At 39.1% G+C, this 23,676-nt stretch overlaps 1 protein-coding gene across 2 annotated transcripts in view; it reads right to left on the bottom strand.

The window, feature by feature from the left end:
• rgs17 (regulator of G protein signaling 17) overlaps positions 1-23,676 on the bottom strand; it is a 49,286-nt gene that overhangs the window by 12,620 nt on the left and 12,990 nt on the right. For both annotated transcript variants that reach the window (XM_014179913.3, XM_014179914.3), the window contains exon 3: positions 18,878-19,008. In XM_014179913.3, coding sequence (XP_014035388.1) covers positions 18,878-19,008 — 131 coding nt within the window. The remainder of the gene's footprint in view (positions 1-18,877; positions 19,009-23,676) is intronic.

Raw genomic sequence — 23,676 nt, 5'->3', positions numbered from 1 at the left:
ACAAAACCTTTACAACATCGCTATACCGGAAATGTACATGTTCAACACATGTTGGATACACAATAACAAATTATATTGTGACACAAATTGAATTGTAACACATTAACAATACATTCCAGCTGTCTGTCCTTTCACAAACACCTGAAAAGCTAGTTTGAGGTGCATGTTCTGTTCCTAAATACATTACAAATGTATTGGAAAGAGGTTATCAAGAAATTTCAACTGCCATGCAAACGGAATGTGTTAATTCTGTGTAAAATTTCAAGTAGGGATGTATTGGAGAAACGGCACGTTTATATGCCACTGTGTAAATACTGCTATGCAGATTTGACTGAATTGCGCTTGGATGTAGCCTAGTATAGGCCTATTGGTTCAGCCTGTGTCATACGATCATTACTTTCACACTAAACACCTACATACACAATCATGTCCAAATCATCTCAAATTGATTGTGAAGCTCAACAAAGTCCAATATAGATGATTTGAACGTGATGTGCAAAAATGCTAATATCGGTCCCATGACTTGAATGGGATTTGTGCCGCAAATGCTAAAACGTTAGCATGTGGAAACAGTGCCACGGAAACTAAACCAAAGCATGGGTTGCTGTCATACCTTGTCCTAGAGCTGGGACGATAAACCAAAAACTAGACACCGACACTGCCTTCCTCTTATCGAAGCATTTTGCTTGTCAGTCATTTTAGGTGATTTTGCTACACAAATCCTGTAGATTTTTCTAAAACAATTCTTTGGTCAACAGTAATATAAGCATTATGTTGATTCCTGCTATGAAAGTATTTGCCTGTCCCTGTTTCGCTGTCAGCTGCTTACTCTTACTCCCTTTCCCCACTGTGCGCACATAGGAGAGAGAGCTGCATTCTGAGAAGCACAAGCATATGACCGTTGCTCAAAATGCTATTGGGGAAAAATACAGTTTTCAAAGCAACTACTGTTGTTCTAGTTAGAGAGGAGAGTCACAGCTTTCTGGGAGTATATATAATGTATTTCTTACCTCTTAATATTGAGTTCATGGCACCAATTTACAACCAGAGTAATCTGTGTAGTATGGTTTTGATGCACCTGAGGAGTTGAGCCGGAGCGCGCCATTTGCGGTGAATAGGCCTACATCCAGTAGCCTAGGCCTAGCACGGGATTCTTTTTTAGGACATTAGCCTAGATTTACTGAGTGATTAATCAAATCAGCCCACATTGCTTTATAGCAACAATATCAGAGTTAGCAATCTAGCTAAGTGATTAATCAATCAGCCCACATGGCTTAATAGCAACAATATCAGAGTTAGCAATCTAGCTAAGTGTTTTGAGATCCCACTTCCTAATAACAATAATATAGCCTTAAGGCCAATTTGCACAAAGATGTCAGAAAATTCTCTGAGGATCAAAAAATAAATCTGATCATTCTGGATCCCATCAAAATATCAATAATGCATTTCCTGGATATGTTAGATGAAACAGTTTACTTTCTGAATCATAGGCGACCATTTTAATTGTCTAACTTGGCACTAGAAAAATGTGTCTAGAGCCCTGCAGCCAATGTAAAGTAACTGTTCAAAAAAACTAAATATGTAGCGTTCTATTTGTTTTATCAAGCAAAAAAAAGTTACATTTATCGCACTATTACTTTTTGTTCATAACGCCCAGCTCAAGCACCTCCCCCCCAAAATGTTTTATCATAATTTGTTATCGTTATATGGATTTTTGTCCATATTGCCCAGCTCTACTTTGTCCAAAGACTGCTTACAGGGTAATGAAACCAATATGTAATTTTGTAATTTGAGTGAACTATGGGGTGTCCATTATATAGAAAAAATGAATAGGTTTAGGCTGTAAGGCCCACGCATCCGAGAGAGAGGAGAGAGAGAGAGAGAGAGAGAGAGAGAGAGAGCGAAACAATATTTTCTGACTGGACTGCTTTGGTGGAATTCTCCACTCTGTCTAGCCTACATTCCTCTCTTGCGTTCTGTATATATATATTGAAATAGGCTAAAGCAAAAAGGAATAGGCAAATCACTCTCAATGTAATTTGTGTGTTCTTTACTGCACAGCGCCAGTTAAGTTCAAATAGGCTAAACCACCATTTGTCACATCACAATGTCATCACCATCGATAATGGTTGTCAATCATCAGACAGTCAATACTAATGTAGCCTAAAAATCTAAACATTTCAGTGTTTAGCCTCATTTAGCCATCACAGCACTCAGTTGGTTTCATACCAACTCAGATTTAGCTTTCCCCTGTACAGTGCATTCAGAAAGTATTCAGACCCCTTCCCTTTGTCTATGTAAGGTCCCACAGTTGATAGTGCATGTCAGAGAAAAAAACCAAGTCATGAGGTCGAAGGAATTGTCCGTAGAGCTCAGAGACTGGATTGTGTCATGGCACAGATCTGGGGAAGAAAACCAAAAAATGTCTGCAGCATTGAAGGTCCCCAAGAACAGTGTCCTCCATCATTCTTAAATGGAAGAAGTTTGGAACCACCAAGACTCTTCCTAGAGCTGGCCACCCGGGCAAACTGAGCAATCGGTGGAGAAGTGCCTTGGTCAGGGATGTGACTAAGAACCCAATGGTCAATATGACAGAGCTCCACAGTTCCTCTGTAGACATGGGAGAACCTTCCAGAAATACAACCATCTCTGCAGCACTCAAACAATCAGGCCTTTATGGTAGAGTGGCCAGATGGAAGCCACTCCTCAGTAAAGGGTACATGACAGCCCGCTTGGAGTTTCCCCAAAAGGCACCTAAAGGACTCTCAAACCATGAGAAACAAGATTCTCTGGTCTGAAGAAACCAAGATTGAACTCTTTGGCCTGAATGCCAAGCATCACATCTGGAGGAAACCTGGCACCATCCCAACGGTCAAGCATGAGGTGGCAGCATCATGCTGTGGGGATGTTTTTCAGCCGCAGGGACTGGCAGACTAGTCAGGATCAAGGGAAAGATGAACGGAGCAAAGTACAGAGAGATCCTTGATGAACACCTGCTCTAGAGCACTCAGGACCTAAGCACACAGCCAAGACAACGCAGGAGTGGCTTCGGGGGAAGTCTTCAAATGTCTTTGAGCCAGAGCCCGGACTTGAACCCGATCGAACATCTTTGGAGAGACCTGAAAATAGCTGTGCAGCGACGCTCCCCATCCAACCTGACAGAGCTTGAGAGGATCTGCAGAGAAGAATGGGAGAAACTCCCCAAATACAGGTGTGCCAAGCTTGTAACTTTCATTTGGATGATGATGGTCACATGATGATCGGTGCATGGCTGCCAATGAAAACATTTTATCCATATCTCATATAATCTACCCTGTCCACTTCATCAGCGAACTGTTGTCAATAGAGCATGAGGCAAAACCAAATTGGGCAAGTATGCTATTTATGGCAACAGTTGTTGTGAGAAAACCATCCGTAGAGTTGAAATTGCAATGGAAACACAAACTTGTTTTATTATTCAGTACTTGAAAACTAAAACAAATGTGCTTGTATGTGCACTACGTCATCACGCACAGCATTTTATCTGCTAAAAAGTAAAGCAAAAATAAATGAATAACACCTCTAATGGGAAAATTCACATATTTTCTCTATGCAGACTAGAAAATATGACCGACCGGCTTGATTCTGTCTTATGTAGCAAAATTTGAAATTGTAATTTTTTACATTGGATAAAAGTAGAGACTCAGAGCTAGAAAATGGTACATCATACACTATAGTTGAGGAACAATGGGAAAGTAATTCTGCTTCGAAAGTTGATAAACTCGTAACCTCACTTTTGAGAAAATGGCCTTAGAATGTTTTGGTACACATACTGCAGAGCTCTTCTTTGTCTACACCCATTCAGCATCATTCACACCCTCATAAGCTTTGGCACCACCCATCTCTTTAAGGTTGATCTGAGCGTTCTGTCCTAACAGCAGCAGCCAAGCACCCAAGCTAACTCGCTAACGTTGGCTAGCTACATCCAAACACAAATGAGAGAACAGCTCACTCTGACAATTTTACTCGCCCTAACAGACCTGGACAGTCTGTTATGCAGAGCTTTGGCGACTGCAACTGTGATGCTGGCAACAATTTACGCTTTTTTGCCAACGTTTACTGACGGGTGTTAACCTCTTGGGGCTAGGTGGGACGCTAGCGTGCCACCCGTGGTGCACTCCATCAACAGCAGGTGCATTTCAAGAGCGGCAAATTTGAATCCAAATAAATGTCAAAATTCAAATTTTTCAAAAATACAACTATTTTACACCATTTGAAAGATAAACATCTCCTTAATCTAACCACGTTTTACGATTTCAAAAAGGTTTTACGGCGAAAGCATAAATTTAGAGTATGTTAGGACAGTACATTTACAAGAGTTGTGTGTAATGTTTTGTCAAGTCAAAGACAGGGTCACCAAAACCATAAAACCAGCTAAAATGATGCACTAACCTTTTACAATCTCCATCAGATGACACTCCTAGGACATTATGTTAGACAATGCATGCATTTTTAGTTCTATCAAGTTCATATTTATATCCAAAAACAGCGTTTTACTATGGCATTGATGTTGAGGAAATCGTTTCCCTCCAATAACCGGCAGTCAAGTCAGCGTGACAAATTAAATAATTAAAATTAGAAAACATTGGTAAAATATTATATTGTCATTTAAAGAATTATAGATTTACATCTCTTGAACGCAATCAACTTGCCAGATTTAAAAATAACCTTACTGGGAAATCACACTTTGCAATAATCTGAGCACTGCGCCCAGAAAAATACGCGTTGCGATACAGACTAAAATCGAAAATACTATGTAAATAATCCATTACCTTTGATTCTCTTCATCAGATGTCACTTCCAGGTATCACAGGTCCATAACGAATGTAGTTTTGTTCAAAAAAGCTCATCATTTATGTCCAAAAATCTCCGTCTCGTTAGCACATGATGTAAGCCAGCCGGACTTCTCGTCATGAACGAGGGGAAAAAATATATTTCCGTTCGTTCAAACATGTCAAACGTTGTATAGCATAAATCATTAGGGCCTTTTTTAACCAGAACATGAATAATATTCAAGGTGGACGAATGCATACTCTTTTATAACGTATTGGAACGAGGGTACCCAACATGAACTCGCGCGCCAGGTGTCTAATGGGACATCATCGTTCCATGGCTCTTGTTCGGTCAGATCTCCCTCCAGAAGACTCAAAACACTTTGTAAAGGCTGGTGACATCTAGTGGAAGCAATAGGAAGTGCCAAAATATTCCTAAACCCCTGTGTTTTTCAATGGGATAGGTTTAAAGTCAATACAACACATCAGGTATCCACTTCCTGTCAGAAAATGTCTCAGGGTTTTGCCTGCCAAATGAGTTCTGTTATACTCACAGACACCATTCAAACAGTTTTGGAAACTTTAGAGTGTTTTCTATCCATATATAATAAGTATATGCATATTCTAGTTACTGGGTAGGATTAGTAACCAGATTAAATCGGGTACATTTTTTTTATCCAGACGTGCAAATGCTGCCCCCTAGACCCAACAGGTTAAGCGTTCGTAAATTCGTAAATTATTCTGCGCTCTGGCAAACTCAGAAGAGAGGAGGTGCTCTGAAATCGGAGTAGATAGCCAGATCAAATTTACCAGCTACATCTATCAACAGTTGTCGCAGTGACATCATTAACATTCTATTGAAAAGCTTACTTGCATAGTGGAGTCTTTTGTTAAGAAATGTAGCTAACTAGCTAAACAATGAACCATAATCCCAACTCATGACGTTACTACCCTGCATGAATTTGCAGGTAGCTAACGAACCAGATTCAACGTTAGCTAGCTAACACTAGGCTATAACTAGCAAAGCAAATGGCTCGGAGATACGAAGAATATTACTACACAGAGCATAAACGTAACGTTAGCTAGCGAGCCAGCCATGAAAATAAAATGACTGACTAAATTAGAAACGTGTAATATCTGAAAATGTAGCTAGCTAGACTATTTTACCCGTATACATGGATGGATGCTTCTCCCTCTCTGTCACACAGATGCCATGGTTGCCCTTAGTTTGAAGATGTAATCCAGAGACAAGGGTTTCCTCCATCTCGTTAGCTATCCTACTCTAATTCCACTGATTTCAAATCTCAGTCCTCCAGAAAGAGGACATCAGCACTTATGCAGTTCTACTACGCAATATATTTTTTAAAAAGGTTTGGTCCCATAAATCCAAAAAGGATTATTTGGGACCAAACCAACATTTGTTATTGAAGTAGAAGTCCTGGGAGTGCATTCTGACGAAGACAGCAAAGGTAATAACATTTTTCTTATAGTAAATCGGACTTCGGTGAGTGCTAAACTTGCTGGGTGTCTAAATAGCTAGCCCTGTGATGCCGGGCTATCTACTGAGAATATTGCAAAATGTGCTTTCACCGAAAAGCTATTTTAAAATCGGACATATCGAGTGCATAGAGGAGTTCTGTATCTATAATTCTTAAAATAATTGTTATGCTTTTTGTGAACGTTTATCGTGAGTAATTTAGTAAATTCACCGGCAGTGTTCGGTGGGAATGCTAGTCACATGCTAATGTAAAAAGCTGGTTTTTGATAGAAATATGAACTTGATTGAACAAAACATGCATGTATTGTATAACATAATGTCCTAGGGTTGTCATCTGATGAAGATCATCAAAGGTTAGTGCTACATTTAGCTGTGGTTTGGGTTTATGTGACATTATATGCTAGCTTGAAAAATGGGTGTCTGATTATTTCTGGCTGGGTACTCTGCTGACATAATCTAATGTTTTGCTTTTGTTGTAAAGCCTTTTTGAAATCGGACAGTGTGGTTAGATTAACGAGAGTCTTGTCTTTAAAATGGTGTAAAATAGTCATATGTTTGAAAAATTTAAGTTTTTGCATTTTTTAGGTATTTTAATAACACGCCACGGGATTACACTGGCTGTTGAGTAGGTGGGACGCTTGCCCATAGAGGTTAAGGCACATGAACGTTGACACGTTCCAGAAGGTATTTCTGCCCCTCAAAAAACATTTTGATTTAAAAATGGAAATCTGTCACCAATTGGATGGAAAACCTAGCTACAGACACAGAGCACCGCCACAAGTAGATTGGATTGACTTGTGCATCTCTGACAGCAGATTCCTAGTGCCATGCTAGTAAGTGCTGCTATAATGTGCTTCTGCCTAGGGGCACAGCAGCGTCTCTCAAAGAGCTTGAGATAATAAGTTCCTCTTCTTTATCTCAAAGCTCCATTTGTCTTTGGGTTATAAAAGCACTTGAGGGAGTGTTCTTAAGCCATGGGGCTACCGTATCCAATCAAACCTAATAAAATTAGGCTATATGTAGTATCTTTGTTTACAAACTTCCGCCTGTGTACTTTGTGGACCTATGTTATTCTGAAAGCAGGAAGCATCTACCTGTGACGGAGTTTACCACAGGAATCCCGCTCCCCCTTTATTTATTTTTGCTAATGCACAAAAAAGTATCCCAATTGAATTGAGCCCTTCATGCAGCTAGGTTCCAGAATGAGCGCTAAGCATTCAGAAAACCCCTCCTAATCTTCATCTGTACCCATACATGGCATGTCTCTTCCTACATATATTATATGTCATATACTGGGAGTCGCACAGTGGTGAATATTAGCTTCCTCTTAGTATCTTCATCAAAGTATCCTTTGTGCTGACATAATTGAGCTGGCTAGCCACAGGCTCTACACCTCCTGAGATGGCTCTAAATATAAAACATGTTCTTCACAGCTATTTTGCATGTGATGTGAAGATGGAAATAGGCTGGCTGTTTATAGAGAAGATAAGGTCACCATATAATTGGGAAGGGTTGTGGAGGCCGCATTTTAGAAACGGGTCTTACAATTATGCTTTCTTCAATGTTTTCATTATTTCAAGCCATTGTTTTGTAGGCCTATATTGTGGGTTCACTGTCCAAGACAGACTTGGCTGTGATGGCGTCCTGAAGCTTGCTTTGTTCAGCCTTGGTCTTAAACTTACAGTAGGTTCAAAGTTAGGCCCATTTCATATTAAGCGGTGCTAAAACTATTTACTTACATGGTAGTTTTAGAGACAGATACCATGTACAGTGCCTTCAGAAAGTATTCACAGCCCTAGACTTCTACCAAATTTTGTTGTGTTACAAAGTGGGATTAAAATGGATAAACAAAATTGTCAACAATTTACACAAAATACTAATGTCAAAGTGGAACAAAAATTCAAACATTGGTAAAAAGAAATAAAAAAAAACACAAATTTATCTTGATTAGATGCGTATTCAACCCCCTGAATCAAAACATTTAAAAATCACCTTTGGCAGCGATTATGGCTGTGAGTCTTTCTGGGTAAGTCTCCAAGAGCTTTCCACACCTCGATTGTGCAACATTTGCCCATTATTCTTTTACAAATTCTAAAAGCTATGTCAAATTGGTTGTTGATTATTGCCATAGATTTTCAAGTAGATTTAAGTCAAAACAGTAACTCGGCCACTCAGGAACATTCACTGTCTCCTTGGTAACCAACTCCAGTGTAGATTTGGCCTTGTGTTTTAAGTTATTGTCCTGCTGAAAGGTGAATTAATCTCCCAGTTTCTGGTGGAATGTAGACTGAACCAGGTTTTCCTATAGGATTTTGTCTGTGCTTAGCTCCATTCGTAATTAAAACATTTTTTTTGTTAATGATTACATAACATGATGCAGCCACCACTATTCTTGAAAAGATGGAGAGTGGTACTCAGCAATGTTTTGTATTGTATTTGCCCCAAACATAACACTTTGTATTCAGGACAAAAAGTGAATTGCTTTGACACATTTTTTTGCAGTATTACTTTAGTGCCTTGTTGCAAAAAGGAAAAGTGTTTTGGAATATTTTTTATTCTGTACAGGCTTCCTTTTTTCCACTCTGTCAATTAGGTTAGTATTGTGGAGTAATATGATAGAAAAATTACAAGATGAAGTTATAATACTGTTTATAATAAAGTTATAATACTGTGGAATCTACCAATTCCACAACAACTACCTTGTACACACAAGTGTAAAGGAATGAATACGAATATGTACATAAAAATATATAAATGAGTGATGGCCGAACGGCGTAGGCAAGATGTAATAGATGGTATGGAGTACAGTATATACATATGTGATGAGTATTGTAGGGTATGAAAACATATAAACGGCATTGTTTAATGTGGCTAGTGATACATCACATCAGGAAGGCATAGAGTACAGTATATACATATGAGATGAGTAATGTAGGTTATGAAAACATTATATGAAGTGGCATTGTTTAAAGTGGCTAGTGATACATCTAATACATCAAGATGGCAAGATGCAGTAGATGGTATAGTGTACAGTATATACATATGAGATGAATAATGTAGATTATGTAAACATTATCTAATATTAGGTACAAGGGAGGAGATGTCTCTGGTGTGGACGGCTGATGGGAGGAACCTTGTCTTAGGTGCCAAACCCTGATTTCTATACAATTGGAACAGTCTTCACAGCAAATGCTATCTGACTGGGGGTTACTCCTTTCTCACATACAAATCCTACCAAAAGGCCTCCTGTGAGGTGCCCTTCTTTGCGAGGCATTGGAAAACCTCCCTGGTCTTTGTGGTTGAATCTGTGTCGGAAATTCATTGCTTGCCTGAGGGACCTTACAGATAATTGTATGTGTGGGGTATAGAGATGAGTAAGTCATTACAAAAATCATGTTAAACACTATTATTGCACACAGAGTGAGTCCATGTAACTTATTATGTGACTTGTTAAGCACATGTTCGCCACCTGAAGTTATTTACACCTGCCAACCCCTTGCCACAAAGGGATTGAATTCTTATTGACTCAAGACATTTTAGCTTTTAATTCTTTGTTAATTCTACAATTATTTTAAATATAATTTCACTTTGACATTATGGAGAATTGTGTGTAGGCCAGTGACCAAAAAAAAGCAATTTAATACATGTTAAATTCAGGCTGTAAAACAACAAATTGTGGAAAAAGTGAAGGGGTGTGAATATTACAGTGGTTCCTCTAAAAGTTGCGTCATACTGCAGCACACCTTGTGGGCTGCCAAGAATTCTATGGCACATTATTTAATTGTCAGCCATTCTTACCATTAATGCTAGTTAGTGTTAGTTTGACCACCAGAGGGCATCTTTGAGAAGCATTTGATAGCCTTCAATTGTGGCTGTACTAGAAAATGTTTAACCTTTTTTATAAGAACATAGTATATGGGATTGATTTTAAGAAATGTTGCTTAATTAATTTTATGAATAATATGGTGTTTCTATTCCAAGAAAAACTACAAACTAAACCCTCAGGGTTTCCGTTAGGATGAAACGAAAAATATGGCGCTGTACAACGTGACGGTCGGGAGTAGGCTACAGTACTAAGAGCATAACATTTCCACGCCCTAATTGTAGTCTAACCAATACCCAAACGGAGATTCAGTGAAAATAAAAATCTCATTGATTTATCAAGACCAGTCCCCATGCTTGTCTCAGAGCAACGCAAAACGGTGCTGAAATAGTTTACCACAGCGGGTAGACTATTGCTTCAAATCCTATTGCTTCTATCTTCAATACGCTTTTTAAATAAATAAGACCTACACCACTTTTAACAGCACATTACTCAACACTAGTGAGACTCATGTCGCCTACGGTAGGCCAACAGTATATCGAAAAATATTTTTTTGCAATGACGTGACTCTCAGCCTTTAATTAGATTTAGAGGATTGGAGAATTCTAAATTAATATCAAAGGGGCATTTTTCATTTGGTAAAATCTGATCTGTGAGAATATCTAAGAGGCTTTTAAATAATTCAAAATTAATTAATAATAATTGCTTTGTTTAAAAAGAACGATATTTTGGAGATGATTTAGTTTTCAAATAACCTAAAGTGAGTAAGAAAAAGGCCATTCTTGAACATGGGGTGAGACATTGTTACTAATTTGTAAATAAAGCCAGATTGTTATTTAGAATTATTTATTTCTGTTTTTAGAGGGAGAGAAACCAAAAGCCTACAGTCACCTCATTGGTCTCCCAGTCACGGCTGGCACGGGTATTGAACCAGCATCTGTAGCAATGCAGTTTGCACTGGAATGCAGAGTCTTAGACCATTGTGCCACTCAGGCGCTGTACAACGTGACCGGTTGGGAGTAGACTACAGTACTACAGTAAGAGCAAAATAATCCTAACATTGCAACACCCTAATTGTAGTCGAAGTTCCACTTAGAATAAAAACCTTAGTGTAACAACAGTTTTTGTAAGTGATACTGAAGTCATGCACAATTATCAGTTTCTATTTGGTTTATGTCGCCCATTCATTGTCAGTTAGAGACACATGCTTTTGCACCTTGGGACACAAAAGCATAATCAGTGCTCTAACTCCCCCTTGCGCTGGTCTGGAGCAATGAAGTAGTGACGCAGGGTACCGTACTAAACAACAAATTACCTCAAAGTTCTGCAGCATAATCACTAACTTTTAGTTGAGCAACCACTGTAGTTATAGTATAGGCCATTATTACCTAATAAAAGTACTGTATTTACAGCTGTAACACAGTTGTCCAGTTTGTGTTATAGGCTAACACTTGCTTATGGTAGGCTACCTCCACAATGAGTTTTTATTGAGCACCGCTTTCTATTGTTTGGTGTCCCCAATTGGAAAAAGCTTTTTGCCTTTAATGGAGCAAGACCTTGACTTCCTAAAGCATCTCAGAGTACGTGTGCAAACTTAGGATCAGTTTTGCCTTTTAGATCATAATTATATGGACGGGGGGGGACTTGATCCTAGATCTGCACTCCTACTCTAAGACTCTTTGTGAATACGGATCCAGGAGTCATCGATGGCTTGTTCTGATCTGTAGAAAGTGTTGCTCAAGTCGTTCTACCTTTGCCTTTGGCCTTCTCAGGTCGGTCATGCATACCAGAGACCCACACGTGTTACAGTGGTCGAGAAATGTAAAGTTACAATGCAACTCTGACTGGCAGAACTCTCAGAAGTTGTGTTCCAAATATCAATTGCCTCCAAACACATGACATATTTACTTCAACATCAAGGACATGAGTTTCTCAAAGCTCCACAGTCATCACCTATCACAATGCAGATGTAGGATTTTAATTTGATCACTCTGTTGCAGGATAACCTTCCTGCAGTGCAGGACATTTAAAACGTGTAGTTTATTTGAAGTTTTAGAAAAACTTCTGAAGTTTGTAATTTCCACTTACAAAAAATGTATCAACCACTACAAAAATGTCACTTAAATATAAATTCACATAAAAATTAAAATTTCCGGTTTCTGCAGGATTATTTGTTTGCTGTAGCAAACTGGCTCAAATGATCATCCTACATCTGTAGATCATGGAACTGTATGGATGTACCATTCCATGCTAACACTTATGAGAACAGACATATTCTGAGTCCTAAAAGATTACCTTGTATTATATGTGACCTGATTCAGGAAACTAGGCGTATGTCGCAAGTCACATCTTCACAGGAGAGCCTTTTGAACGTAAAAATGTTTTTTATCTAAATGCGTTTTTTGGAAGAAATGCCTTCTCGGACATGTGAACTTTCATGTGCCTTAATATGAAACTTGTATGTCATCTGTAAATACGAATAAAATTGTTCAATTACGTGCCTAGTTGGTTTAGCCACAGAGAAAGCCAGCAACCTTCCCGCTAGCCATGATTGGTTGAGATAATGAGTGGGCTGGACATGCCGAGAGATGAGTTTGGATTGGTCTGCGGTGTTGCATCTTGTGTCTATAAAATGAGCTGCTTGTAATGCGTAGATAGTCCTGTCTACTGCAGGTTTTTTTCTCAAAATATATAACTTTAGCCATGGAGAACTGCTAATATGTTGCTACTGCTCTCAATAACTTGCTGCCCTGAATTTATCAGGCGCTATCAACAAAAGGTGAGTGGGAAAAAGTTGTGTCAGACTACTTTCTGGATGACGATCATGCCATGCAATGCTGACTCTCTCTCACTCTGAAAATTACACATTTTGAAATCAGTGGAACACAACCGGCCAAACAAGCTGCGCAAACTAAACGGAAACAACACAGGATGTTTTATAAAGGGGTTGCAGTCTGCCGTGAAGCTTTCATCCATGTATACAGGTAAGAATCTAGTTACAGATTCAGATATTATACGTTTCTAACGTTTGTCAGAAAGTTGTTTTCATTGCAAGCTGGAGTTTGATGGCTGGATTGCTAACTAACATTGAACCTGTTATTTGGTTAACTTTAGCTTGCTATGACAATTGGTTTGTATTGCTAGTAACGTTACTCTATGGATTGGGATTATATTTCATATTTTAGCTAGCTAGCTAACGTTAACGTGACATGTCTAAACAAAAGACCCCAAGTTAAAGCTTGCTGTTAGCTAGCTAACGTCAGCTAAGGTTAGATGGCTGGCTAGCTAACATGAACTTATGTGTATAAAGTGTGTGTAACATTAGTGTATTTTTCTCAGAATGCCATTTCGCATTGCTAGTTATAGCCTAATGTTAGATAGCTAACATTGAACCTATTGGTTAACTTTAGCTAGCTATGACAATCGGTTTGTATTTCTAGTTAAAGCTTGCTGTTAGCTAGCCAGCTGATGTTAGATAGCTGGCTAGCTACAGTAGCTAACATTCCCGGCGGAGTATGAGACGGTGTGTAGTGATCTCAGAATGCCACTTTGCATCTATTGTATAATAATGCTAAAATATTTGTATCTGGAATTTGTCTTTCAGCATCAATCAGTAGAACATGCCTGACTCTAATCCACCAGTCATACAGTCATCAAAAAGAGAGCTGGCCTAAGCAAGCAAAGGCAGCAGCGCAGTCATCAACTACTTGCACCCTTTCTTCACCAACTAGGGAGTTGGGAAAACATGTGTGGACCTGAATTGTGATAACTGCAGTGGCCAAAACAAGAACAAGTTTGTGCTCTGGTATTGTGCCTGGTGGACCATGCACAAGCTCCACCACAATCTGGACCTTCACTTCCTGATCACAGGCCACAACAAGTTTGCCCACGACTGGTGCTTCGGCCTCATCAAGCAGTGCTTTAGAAAGACCAGAGTGAACACTTTGTCTGAGATTGCTGGTGTTGTGAAGGACACCACTGTGACAGGGGTCAACATCCCACAGCTGGTTGGACTGGAGGATGGCGCGGTGCTGGTGGAAAACTATGGCTGGCAACAACACCCGACTCTGTACTTCAGGCCGCTGCCACAGATCAAGCAGTACCAGTACTTGAGGTAAAAAATGATTTTCATTGTAGGAGGTTATTCTTATGTAAACTTGGGAGGTGAATTGATGTTTTCTTCAGGGTTGTAATGTCTTCTGATTTTTTTTGTTATTCCCTGTTTTACATCTTCAATGCTCTGGAGCCTGGTGTTGTCGCCAAGGAGCGTTCAGACTGTCGGGACCAGGTTTCAGCTGCTGCGCATCCTTCCTCCCATAGATGGTCTGCCTGTAAAAGCACCACCTGGACTGGACACAGCTAGACAAACTTATATTTTTGAGAAGATCAGGTAGTTTTGTTACGAAGAGGCTATGGACATCACATGCCCTGCACCAAAGTCAAGGGCAGGACAGAAACAGGCTCTCCGAATATAGATTCCCTTGTTCATGCGTGGTTTGGACGGACCAGTCATCAGCACTATCCGCAGTGCCTCTATTCACATGACTTTCTCCTAACACACACGCCATATGTTGCTGCTACTATAATTTTTTTATCCTGCTGCTCAGCCACATTATCCCTGATCGTATGCATATAACTACCTCGTCTATCACTGATATTGTTCTTGTACATACATGTGACCGTATCAAGTGTCCACCACATAAATATATGGCGCATGCATCTGTTAATGTACTGTACATGTGCACCTCACGCAGGTTTCAACTCCGATTGCATGGCCTTAACTTATGTATGGAATACTATGTGATAAGTGCATGTTTAACGGTATATAAAGTATGCTAATGTACTGGTGTGAAGGCATTTGGGCAGTGGTGTAAAGTACTTAAGTAAAAATACTTGAAAGTACTACTTAAGTAGTTTTTGTGGTATGTGTACATTACTTAACTATTTCATATTTTTGGCTACTTTTACTTCACTACATTAGTAAAGAAAATAATGTACTTTTTACGCATTACATTTTCCTTGACACCCAAAAGTACTTGTTACATTTTGACAGGAAAATTGTCCAATTCACACACTTATCAAGAGAACATCTCTGGTCACCCCTACTGCCTCTGATCTGGCCGACTCACAAAACACAAATGCTTCGTTTGTGAATTATGTCTCAGTGTTGGAGTGTGCCCCTGGCTATCGTCAATAAAAATAAAATAATTTTGCCGTCTGGTTTAATATAAGGAATTTGAAATGATTTATACTTTTACTCTATGACAATTTAGTACTTGTTCCACCACTGGATATGGCTGGGGGTTATAGCATTTATTTCACATGACCCATCAATTTAGACAAGTGTGTCTGGGTGTCTAATATTTATACATTTCTTAATCTGGACACTATGTTTACCTGGAATGGTTCCTTATTGTATTCTACTACCACTTTTAGTCTTAATCTTTACTACACTACTCACTGTTTAGCACATGACATGTGAATCCTTAAAGTGATGGGTGAGGCTGGCTTAAGAGGGTGTGAACAACGCTTAATGGGTGTAGACAAAGCAGAGTTCTCCAGTAGGTACCAAGGCCCCTTTCTCAAAAGTGAGTTGATCAACTTTCAAAGCAGAATGACTTTCCCATTGTTCCTCAATTGCAGTGTATGATATACCATTTTGTAGCTCTGAGTCTCTACTTTTATCCAATGTAAAAGACACAATTTCAAATTTTGCTGCATAAGACCGATTTGAGCTGGTCAGTCACACATTATTCTTACAATCTTAGAGCTTTGCTTAACCTTTGATCAGTTTTTTAATATATTACTCTTAAACTGCAAATTACTGTTTGCTCATGTTGTCATCACAAACTTCACCCATTTTATGGAAATGTAAAGGATGGCTTATCAATACACTATGCAAACTACAACCAATGATATCCGTTAATATTTACATTGTTCTTTTCACATTTAGGGATCGTGTTAACACAGAATTCTGTGAAAAAAGAAAGATATAACACTGAAAAAATATTTTGCTGCGTTTTGTAAACACAGATCTAAAATGCTTCTTATTGTAATTTCTACTCGGCTTAATTTCGTGCTCCAGTTACACTTCTCCACTTGGATGATAAATATTTTCTATTGTCTTCATGAATCAGATTCCCGCATTCAGAAACGGTCATTCGATCAGCAGACAGCACTCTGACTGATATACTTTCTCTAGTATAGTTTCTCTCCGGTAGCAAGTTAAAATGTAAGCTAAAAAAAAATCTTACAAAATATTAGGAAATGTAGCAGGGTAAATTCTTTCTATGATAACCATGATAAATCTGATGTCCACTCACTGGGCAAAAACTGGTTGACTCAACATTGTTTCCACGTAAACTCAGCAAAAAAAGAAACGTCCTCACTGTCAACTGCGTTTATTTTCAGCAAACTTAACATGTGTAAATATTTGTATGAACATAACAATATTCAACAACTGAGACATAAACTGAACAAGTTCCACAGGCATGTGGCTAACAGAAATGGAATAATGTGTCCCTGAACAAAGGCCTCTTCAGTTTTCATAACTGTGACCTTAATTGCCTACCGTCTGTAAGCTGTTAGTGTCTGAACGACCGTTCCACAGGTGCATGTTCATTAATTATTTATGGTTCATTGAACAAGCATGGGAAACAGTGTTTAAACCCATTACAATGAAGATCTGTGAAGTTATTTGGAGTTTAATGAATTATCTTTGAAAGACAGAGTCCTGAAAAAGCAACATTTCTTTTTTTGCTGAGTTTAGATTCAACATCTTCACATTGAAATGTGGAAACATCATTGATTCAACCAGTTTTTGTCCAGGGGGTGGGGCATCAGATTTCTCATGTTTATCATAGAAATAATGTAGCCAGCTACATTTCCTAATGTTTTACTTGAAGTTCATCTTGCATTTTAACTTGCTCCCGGAGAAAAACTACACGGAAGAAAGTACATCAGAGCACTCTTGGACTGATTGGATTTGCAAAAAAGTCATCAATGTAACATGCGGACCAGACCGCACGTGCGCATGTTGATTTTGTCCACCCACACCAGACGCGATCAGGACACGCAGGTTGAAATATCAAAACGAACTCTAAACCAACTATATTAACTTAGGAACAGGTCGAAAAGCATTAAAAAAAGTATGGCAATTAGCTAGCTAGCTTGCTAGCTAATTTGTCCTGGGATATAAACATTGGGTTGTTATTTTACCTGAAATGTACAAGGTCCTCTTCTCCAAAAATATATCCACAAATAAAAAGGGTAAAAGTTTGTAGGTGCATTACCACTACCAACTGAACTGGAGTGTGGACCTCATCTTTCAATCACCCACGTGGGTATATGCTCCTTAAAACCAATGAGGAGATGGCACGTGGGTATATGCTCCTTAAAACCAATGAGGAGATGGCACGTGGGTATATGCTCCTTAAAACCAATGAGGAGATGGCACGTGGGTATATGCTCCTTAAAACCAATGAGGAGATGGCACGTGGGTATATGATCCTAAAAACCAATGAACCAATGAGGAGATGGCACGTGGGTATATGCTCCTTAAAACCAATGAGGAGATGGCACGTGGGTATATGATCCTAAAAACCAATGAGGAGATGGGAGAGGCGGGACTGGCAGCGCATCAAGTGTCACAAATAGAACCAAGTTCTATTTTAGCGCCTGGTTACGCAGACTCTCGTTGACGCGCACCATCAGTGTGGGTGAAATTACTGAATAACATGTACATTTATTTTGCAACACTCGCGCATGCGACGCAAGCGGTGTGGTCAGCATGTAAGGGCATTTCGCCTTTATTTACCCAACTTTTAACCAAAATCCAATGACGTTGCATTTCTTTCTTGATTTCACATTGGATTAATGTTAGCTGAAAACTCAACGAAATATAAATCAAAACTAGACGTTGAACTGCAAAAAAGACCATACTTTTTCATTGTAAGCTAATTTACTTATGTGTGGCTGCTAGCCAAATAGTGTTGCACTTTTAGTCATCTGATGAAAACCATGCTATTTTCTACCAAATGTGTTGCATTAATTTATTTAGTGTGAAGAAAAACTATAGTTGCATGCCCCTGATGACTCTATTGAAGCAAATAAACACAAACACTGACTTTCAATATAAAATGCAGGTGAAATGGTTTAAAATGCAGATTTTCTTGATGGTCTGCATTTTGAAAATGCAGATTATTAAAAGCTAATGCGCCCCTGCTGTTTTCTCCACGGAAACATGAAGAGTAGTAATCATACAGTTGTATATGGGAGTCTCTTTTCCTAAGCTCACCCTTTTCCCAGGCATCAGATAATTGGTCTGATAAACAATGTTTATGCACCCATAGTACTGAAAACTATGAGAGGAAAAAGACTTCAAGCATCGAGTCATGTTTTACCTGGAGACCTACAGTCTTTCAGCATTCATTACTTTAATCTATAAACAATGTGATCGGCCTAAACATTGGGTGAATAACGACAATAATTCCAAATGTACGAGTTTTGGTTATTTTGGCCTAAAGTGCTGATAACTACAGTCTACAATACTTTCCCCCACTAATAAAAAAAACACTGAAAGGGATGTGGTCTTGAAGGTAATATGACCAGGTGCTTTTTTCTGTCTATATTTCAGGAAAATCGAAACACAATTTCTCATAATTCTAAAGGGCATTTAGACAGCCATTGCCCTTTGAATATGGAGGAGTCATGGGGTAAGTAAACAGAAAGCGAGGATTGACGTACCAGAGGCATTTACAACAACCACACCAGCACATGCAGCAGTTGTTGGGCCTTGGATGGCCAGGCGCCTGGGGAGGTCCTTCAATGTGTGGCTGCTGCCGTTTTCTCATATCAACACCGCTTAAACTTCGGGGCTGTGGACAAAATCCAAACACATTGGTTAAGGACTATGCCATCTTTCTCATAGATGTATGAATACCACAACATTGAGAGAACATGAACCAGGTGAATTTCATACAGAAATCAATATAGACGTGAAAAGGTATTTTTTCACTGGTTCTTTTCTAAATGTTCCCCTTTTATCTTTGCCACTCATTCATGCGTTCAACTTTTTATAATTTCAACAAAATACATTTTAAAACAAGGTATTGTGTGTGTGGCAATCACAGTCAAACCATGTCAACAACCATCAAGGACCACTTTGGATTTTTTTTAAATTAATACTTTCAAGTGATATCCTCTGGGTCCACATTGTACATTTTGTTGTATATATGTCCGTTACCCAGAATAAATTAAATTCAACAATATTGATATTCAAACTCAGAGGCCAACAAAGAACATTTTAGGCTGCACAAGCCCAAAGAGAAAGATAGAGGGCGAGGATGGAGAGAGAAAAATAGATAGAATGATAGAAAGAGGTGGTGAAAGAATGAGACAGAGGATTCCCTCCTGGAGCTGGCCTTGCTTGGCACCGTGACAAATCTGCTCTGCTGTGTGAGCAAGAGATTGGTACACACACACACACACACACACACACACACACACACACACACACACAGAGCAAACACTGAGGGAGATGTGTGAGGTCTCACATGTCTTTACACACGAGCAGAAGATGCTCAGTCTGTGCTACATTATGCGTCTGCTGTGAGTGCCTAAATAGATACCAAAATAAAAAACATGCATAACAATTTACCCCTCAAAAAACAGAAAGGTACAGTTGAAGTCGGAAGTTTACATACACCTTAGCCAAATACATTTAAACTCAGTTTTTCACAATTCCTGACATTTTATCCTTGTAAAAATTCCCTGTCTTAGAATCACCACTTTATTTTAAGAATGTGAAATGTCAGAATAATAGCAGAGATAATTATTTATTTCAGCTTTAATATCTTTCATCACATTCCCAATGGGTCAGAAGTTTACATACATTCAATTAGTATTTGATAGCATTGCCTTTAAATAGTTTAACTTGGGTCAAACGTTTCGGGTAGCCTTCCACAAGCTTCCCACAATAAGTTGGGTGAATTTTGGCCCATTCCTCCTGACAGAGCTGGTGTAACTGAGTCAGGTTTGTAGGCCTCCTTGCTCGCACACGCTTTTTCAGTTCTGCCCACAAGTTTTCTATAGGATTGAGGTCAGGGCTTTGTGATGGCCACTCCAATACCTTGACTTTGTTGTCCTTAAGCCATTTTGCCACAACTTTGGAAGTATGCTTGGGGTCATTGTCCATTTGGAAGACCCATTTGCAACCAAGCTTTAACTTCCTGACTGATGTCTTGAGATGTTGCTTCAATATATCCACATAATTTTTCTACCTCATGATGCCATCTATTTTGTGAAATGCACCAGTCCCTCCTGAAGCAAAGCACCCCCACAATTTGATGCTGCCACCCCCGTGCTTCACGGTTGGGATGGTGTCCTTCGGCTTGCAAGCATCCCCCTTTTTCCTCCAAACATAACAATGGTCATTATGGCCAAACAATTCTATTTTTGTTTCATCAGACCAGAGGACATTTCTCCAAAAAGTACGATCTTTGTCCCCCATGTGCAGTTGCAAACCGTAGTCTGGCTTTTTTATGGCGGTTTTGGAGCAGTGGCTTCTTCCTTGCTGAGCGGCCTTTCAGGTTATGTCGATATAGGACTCGTTTTACTGTGGATATAGATACTTTAATACCCGTTTCCTCCAGCATCTTCACAAGGCCCTTTGCTGTTATTCTGGGATTGATTTGCACTTTTCGCACCAAAGTACGTTCATCTCTAAGAGACAGAACGCGTCTCCTTCCTGAGCGGTATGACGGCTGCGCGGTCCCATGGTGTTTATACATGCATACTATTGTTTGCACAGATGAACGTGGTACCTTCAGGTGTTTGGAAATTGCTCCCAAGGATAAAACAGACTTGTGGAGGTCTACAATTCTTTTCTGAGGTCTTGGCTGATTTCTTTAGATTTTCCCATGATGTCAAGCAAAGAGGCACTGAGTTTGAAGGTAGGCCTTGAAATACATCAACAGGTACTCCTCCAATTGACTCAAATGATGTCAATTACCTTATCAGAAGCCATGACATCATTTTCTGGAATTTTCCAAGCTGTTTAAAGGCACAGTCAACTTGGTGTATGTAAACTTCTGACTCACTGGAATTGTGATACAGTGAATTATAAGTGAAATAATCTGTCTGTAAACAATTGTTGGAAAAATGACTTGTGTCATGCACAAAGTAGATGTCCTAACCGACTTGCCAAAACTATAGTTTGTTAACAAGAAATGTGTGTAGTGGTTGAAAAACGAGTTTTAATTTTACCCTTATTTAACTAGGTAAGTCAGTTAAGAACAAATTCTTACTTTCAATGACGGCCTAGGAACTGCCTGTTCAGGGGCAGAACGACAGATTTGTACCTTGTCAGTTTGAGGATTTGAACTTGCAACCTTTCGGTTACTAGTCTAACGCTCTAACCACTAGGCTACCCTGCCGCCCCGGGGTAATGACTCCAACCTATGTAAACTTCCGACTTCAACTGTATATCATTGTAACAGAGAAACATATTATGTTTGTCCCCAATGACAAGGAGCACAAATCAAGGGCCTGTCTATAGCCTATTAGGCCTATATGTGTGAAGGGGAGTAAACAAGTGGACATAAGCTAGCCTAAAGGTTGCAGTGCAATAGCTGTGTGCAATACCACCATTGTGAAACCCAACAAAAGTAGGATACAAAGGCATTTACCTACTTTAGGCAGTAGACACTGACATATGGCAAATCTTTCTTGAGTGAATGAACACTCCAGTACAATCAAGCCTTAGACAGTCAAGCACATTCAATCAATCAATAAAAAAATGATAGCCAGTTATAATTGTAATGGCTTAGCAGATAATGAGAAAAGACAAATCAGCATTTACCCGGCTAAAAGAGAAGGAATACAATATCTATTGTTTACAGGAAACTCATTCAACAATTTTAGATGAAGTTGTGTGGAAAAAGAACTGGGGGGGCGGGGCAAAATATATTTCTCCTATGTGCAAAAAAATTCAAAAAGGGGTGAGGATATTAATTAACAGTAATTTTGATCAGAATGTGCAAATTGTCCAAACAAGGTAGATTTTAAATATGTTATTGGACCATAAACAGATATGGCTCATTAACCTATTACAGTTCAAATAATGATGATCCACGCTTCTTTGAAAATATATATAATAATGAATCAACCCTACAAGCAATACAAGACTATTATTATGGTGGGAGATTATAATACAGTTTTAAATACCTCTATGGAGCCTAAAGGATATCACCTTCATCCACTTAAGGAAATCCCGAATGTCATGGATATATTGGAACTAGTGGACATATGAAGGCTTAAATATCCTGACCTAGTGAGATATACATGGTGGAGTCTCAATCAAGCTTGTCGTCTTGACTACTTTCTTATGTCATTCTCTCTGGCACCAAAAGTTTAAAAAGTGTTGTTAGGGGACAGAATGCGGTCGGACAATCAGATAATTGGCATATACATTATTCTTACAGCATTTCCACGTGGACGAGGATATTGGAAATTTAATCAAAGCCTTTTGTACGATAACATGTTTTTAACTAGGACAGAATAATTTATAACTTACTTTTTCCCGACATAACATAGGTACAGCAGATCCCCTTACTGTACGGGACACTTTTAAATGTGCCTTTAGAGGCCATGCAATTCAGGACTCATCTCTAAAACAAAAGCAATTTAGGTCAAAAGAGTCCATTTTAACAAAGGAAACAGTACAGCTGCTGGGATGCTGGCTATCTAGGCAGAGTTCCTCTGTCCAGTGTCTGTGTTCTTTTGCCCAGCTTAATCTTTTCTTTTTATTGGCCAGTCTGAGATATGGCTTTTTTTGCAACTCTGCCTACAAGGCCCGCATCCTGGAGTTGCCTCTTCACTGTTGACGTTGAGACTGGTGTTTTGCGGGCACTATTTAATGAAGCTGCCAGTTGAGGACTTGTAAGGTGTCCGTTTCTCAAACTAGACACCCTAATGTACTTGTCCTCTTGCTCAGTTGTGCACCGGGGCCTCCCACTCCTCTTTCTATTCTGGTTAGAGACAGTTTGCTCTGTTCTGTGAAGGGAGTAGTACACAGCATTGTACCAGATCTTCGCGTTCTTGGCTATTTCTCAGAACAAGAATAGACTGATGAGTTTCAGAAGAAAGTTCCTTGTTTCTGGCCATTTTGAGCCTGTAATCGAACCCACAAATGCTGATGCTCCAGATACTCAACTAATCCAAGGAAGGCCAGTTTTATTGCTTCTTTAATCAGAACAACAGTTTTCAGCTGTGCTAACATAATTGCAAAAGGGTTTTCTAATGATCAATTAGCCTTTTAAAACAATAAACTTGGATTAGCTAACACAACGTGCCATTGGAACAAAGGAGTGATGGTTGCTGATAATGGGCCTCTGTAGGCCTATGTAGATATTCCATTCAAAATCAACAACAACAAAAAAATCTGCCGTTTCCAGCTACAATAGTCATTTACAACATTAACAATGTCTACACTGAATTTCTGACCAATTTGATGTTATTTTAATGGAGAAAAAGTGTTTCTTTAA

Source organism: Salmo salar, chromosome 28 (assembly GCF_965601325.2).
Source record: "Salmo salar chromosome 28, fSalSal1, whole genome shotgun sequence".
Classification (NCBI taxonomy): Eukaryota; Metazoa; Chordata; class Actinopteri; order Salmoniformes; family Salmonidae; genus Salmo; species Salmo salar.
This window is presented reverse-complemented; position numbering and strand designations above follow the sequence as displayed.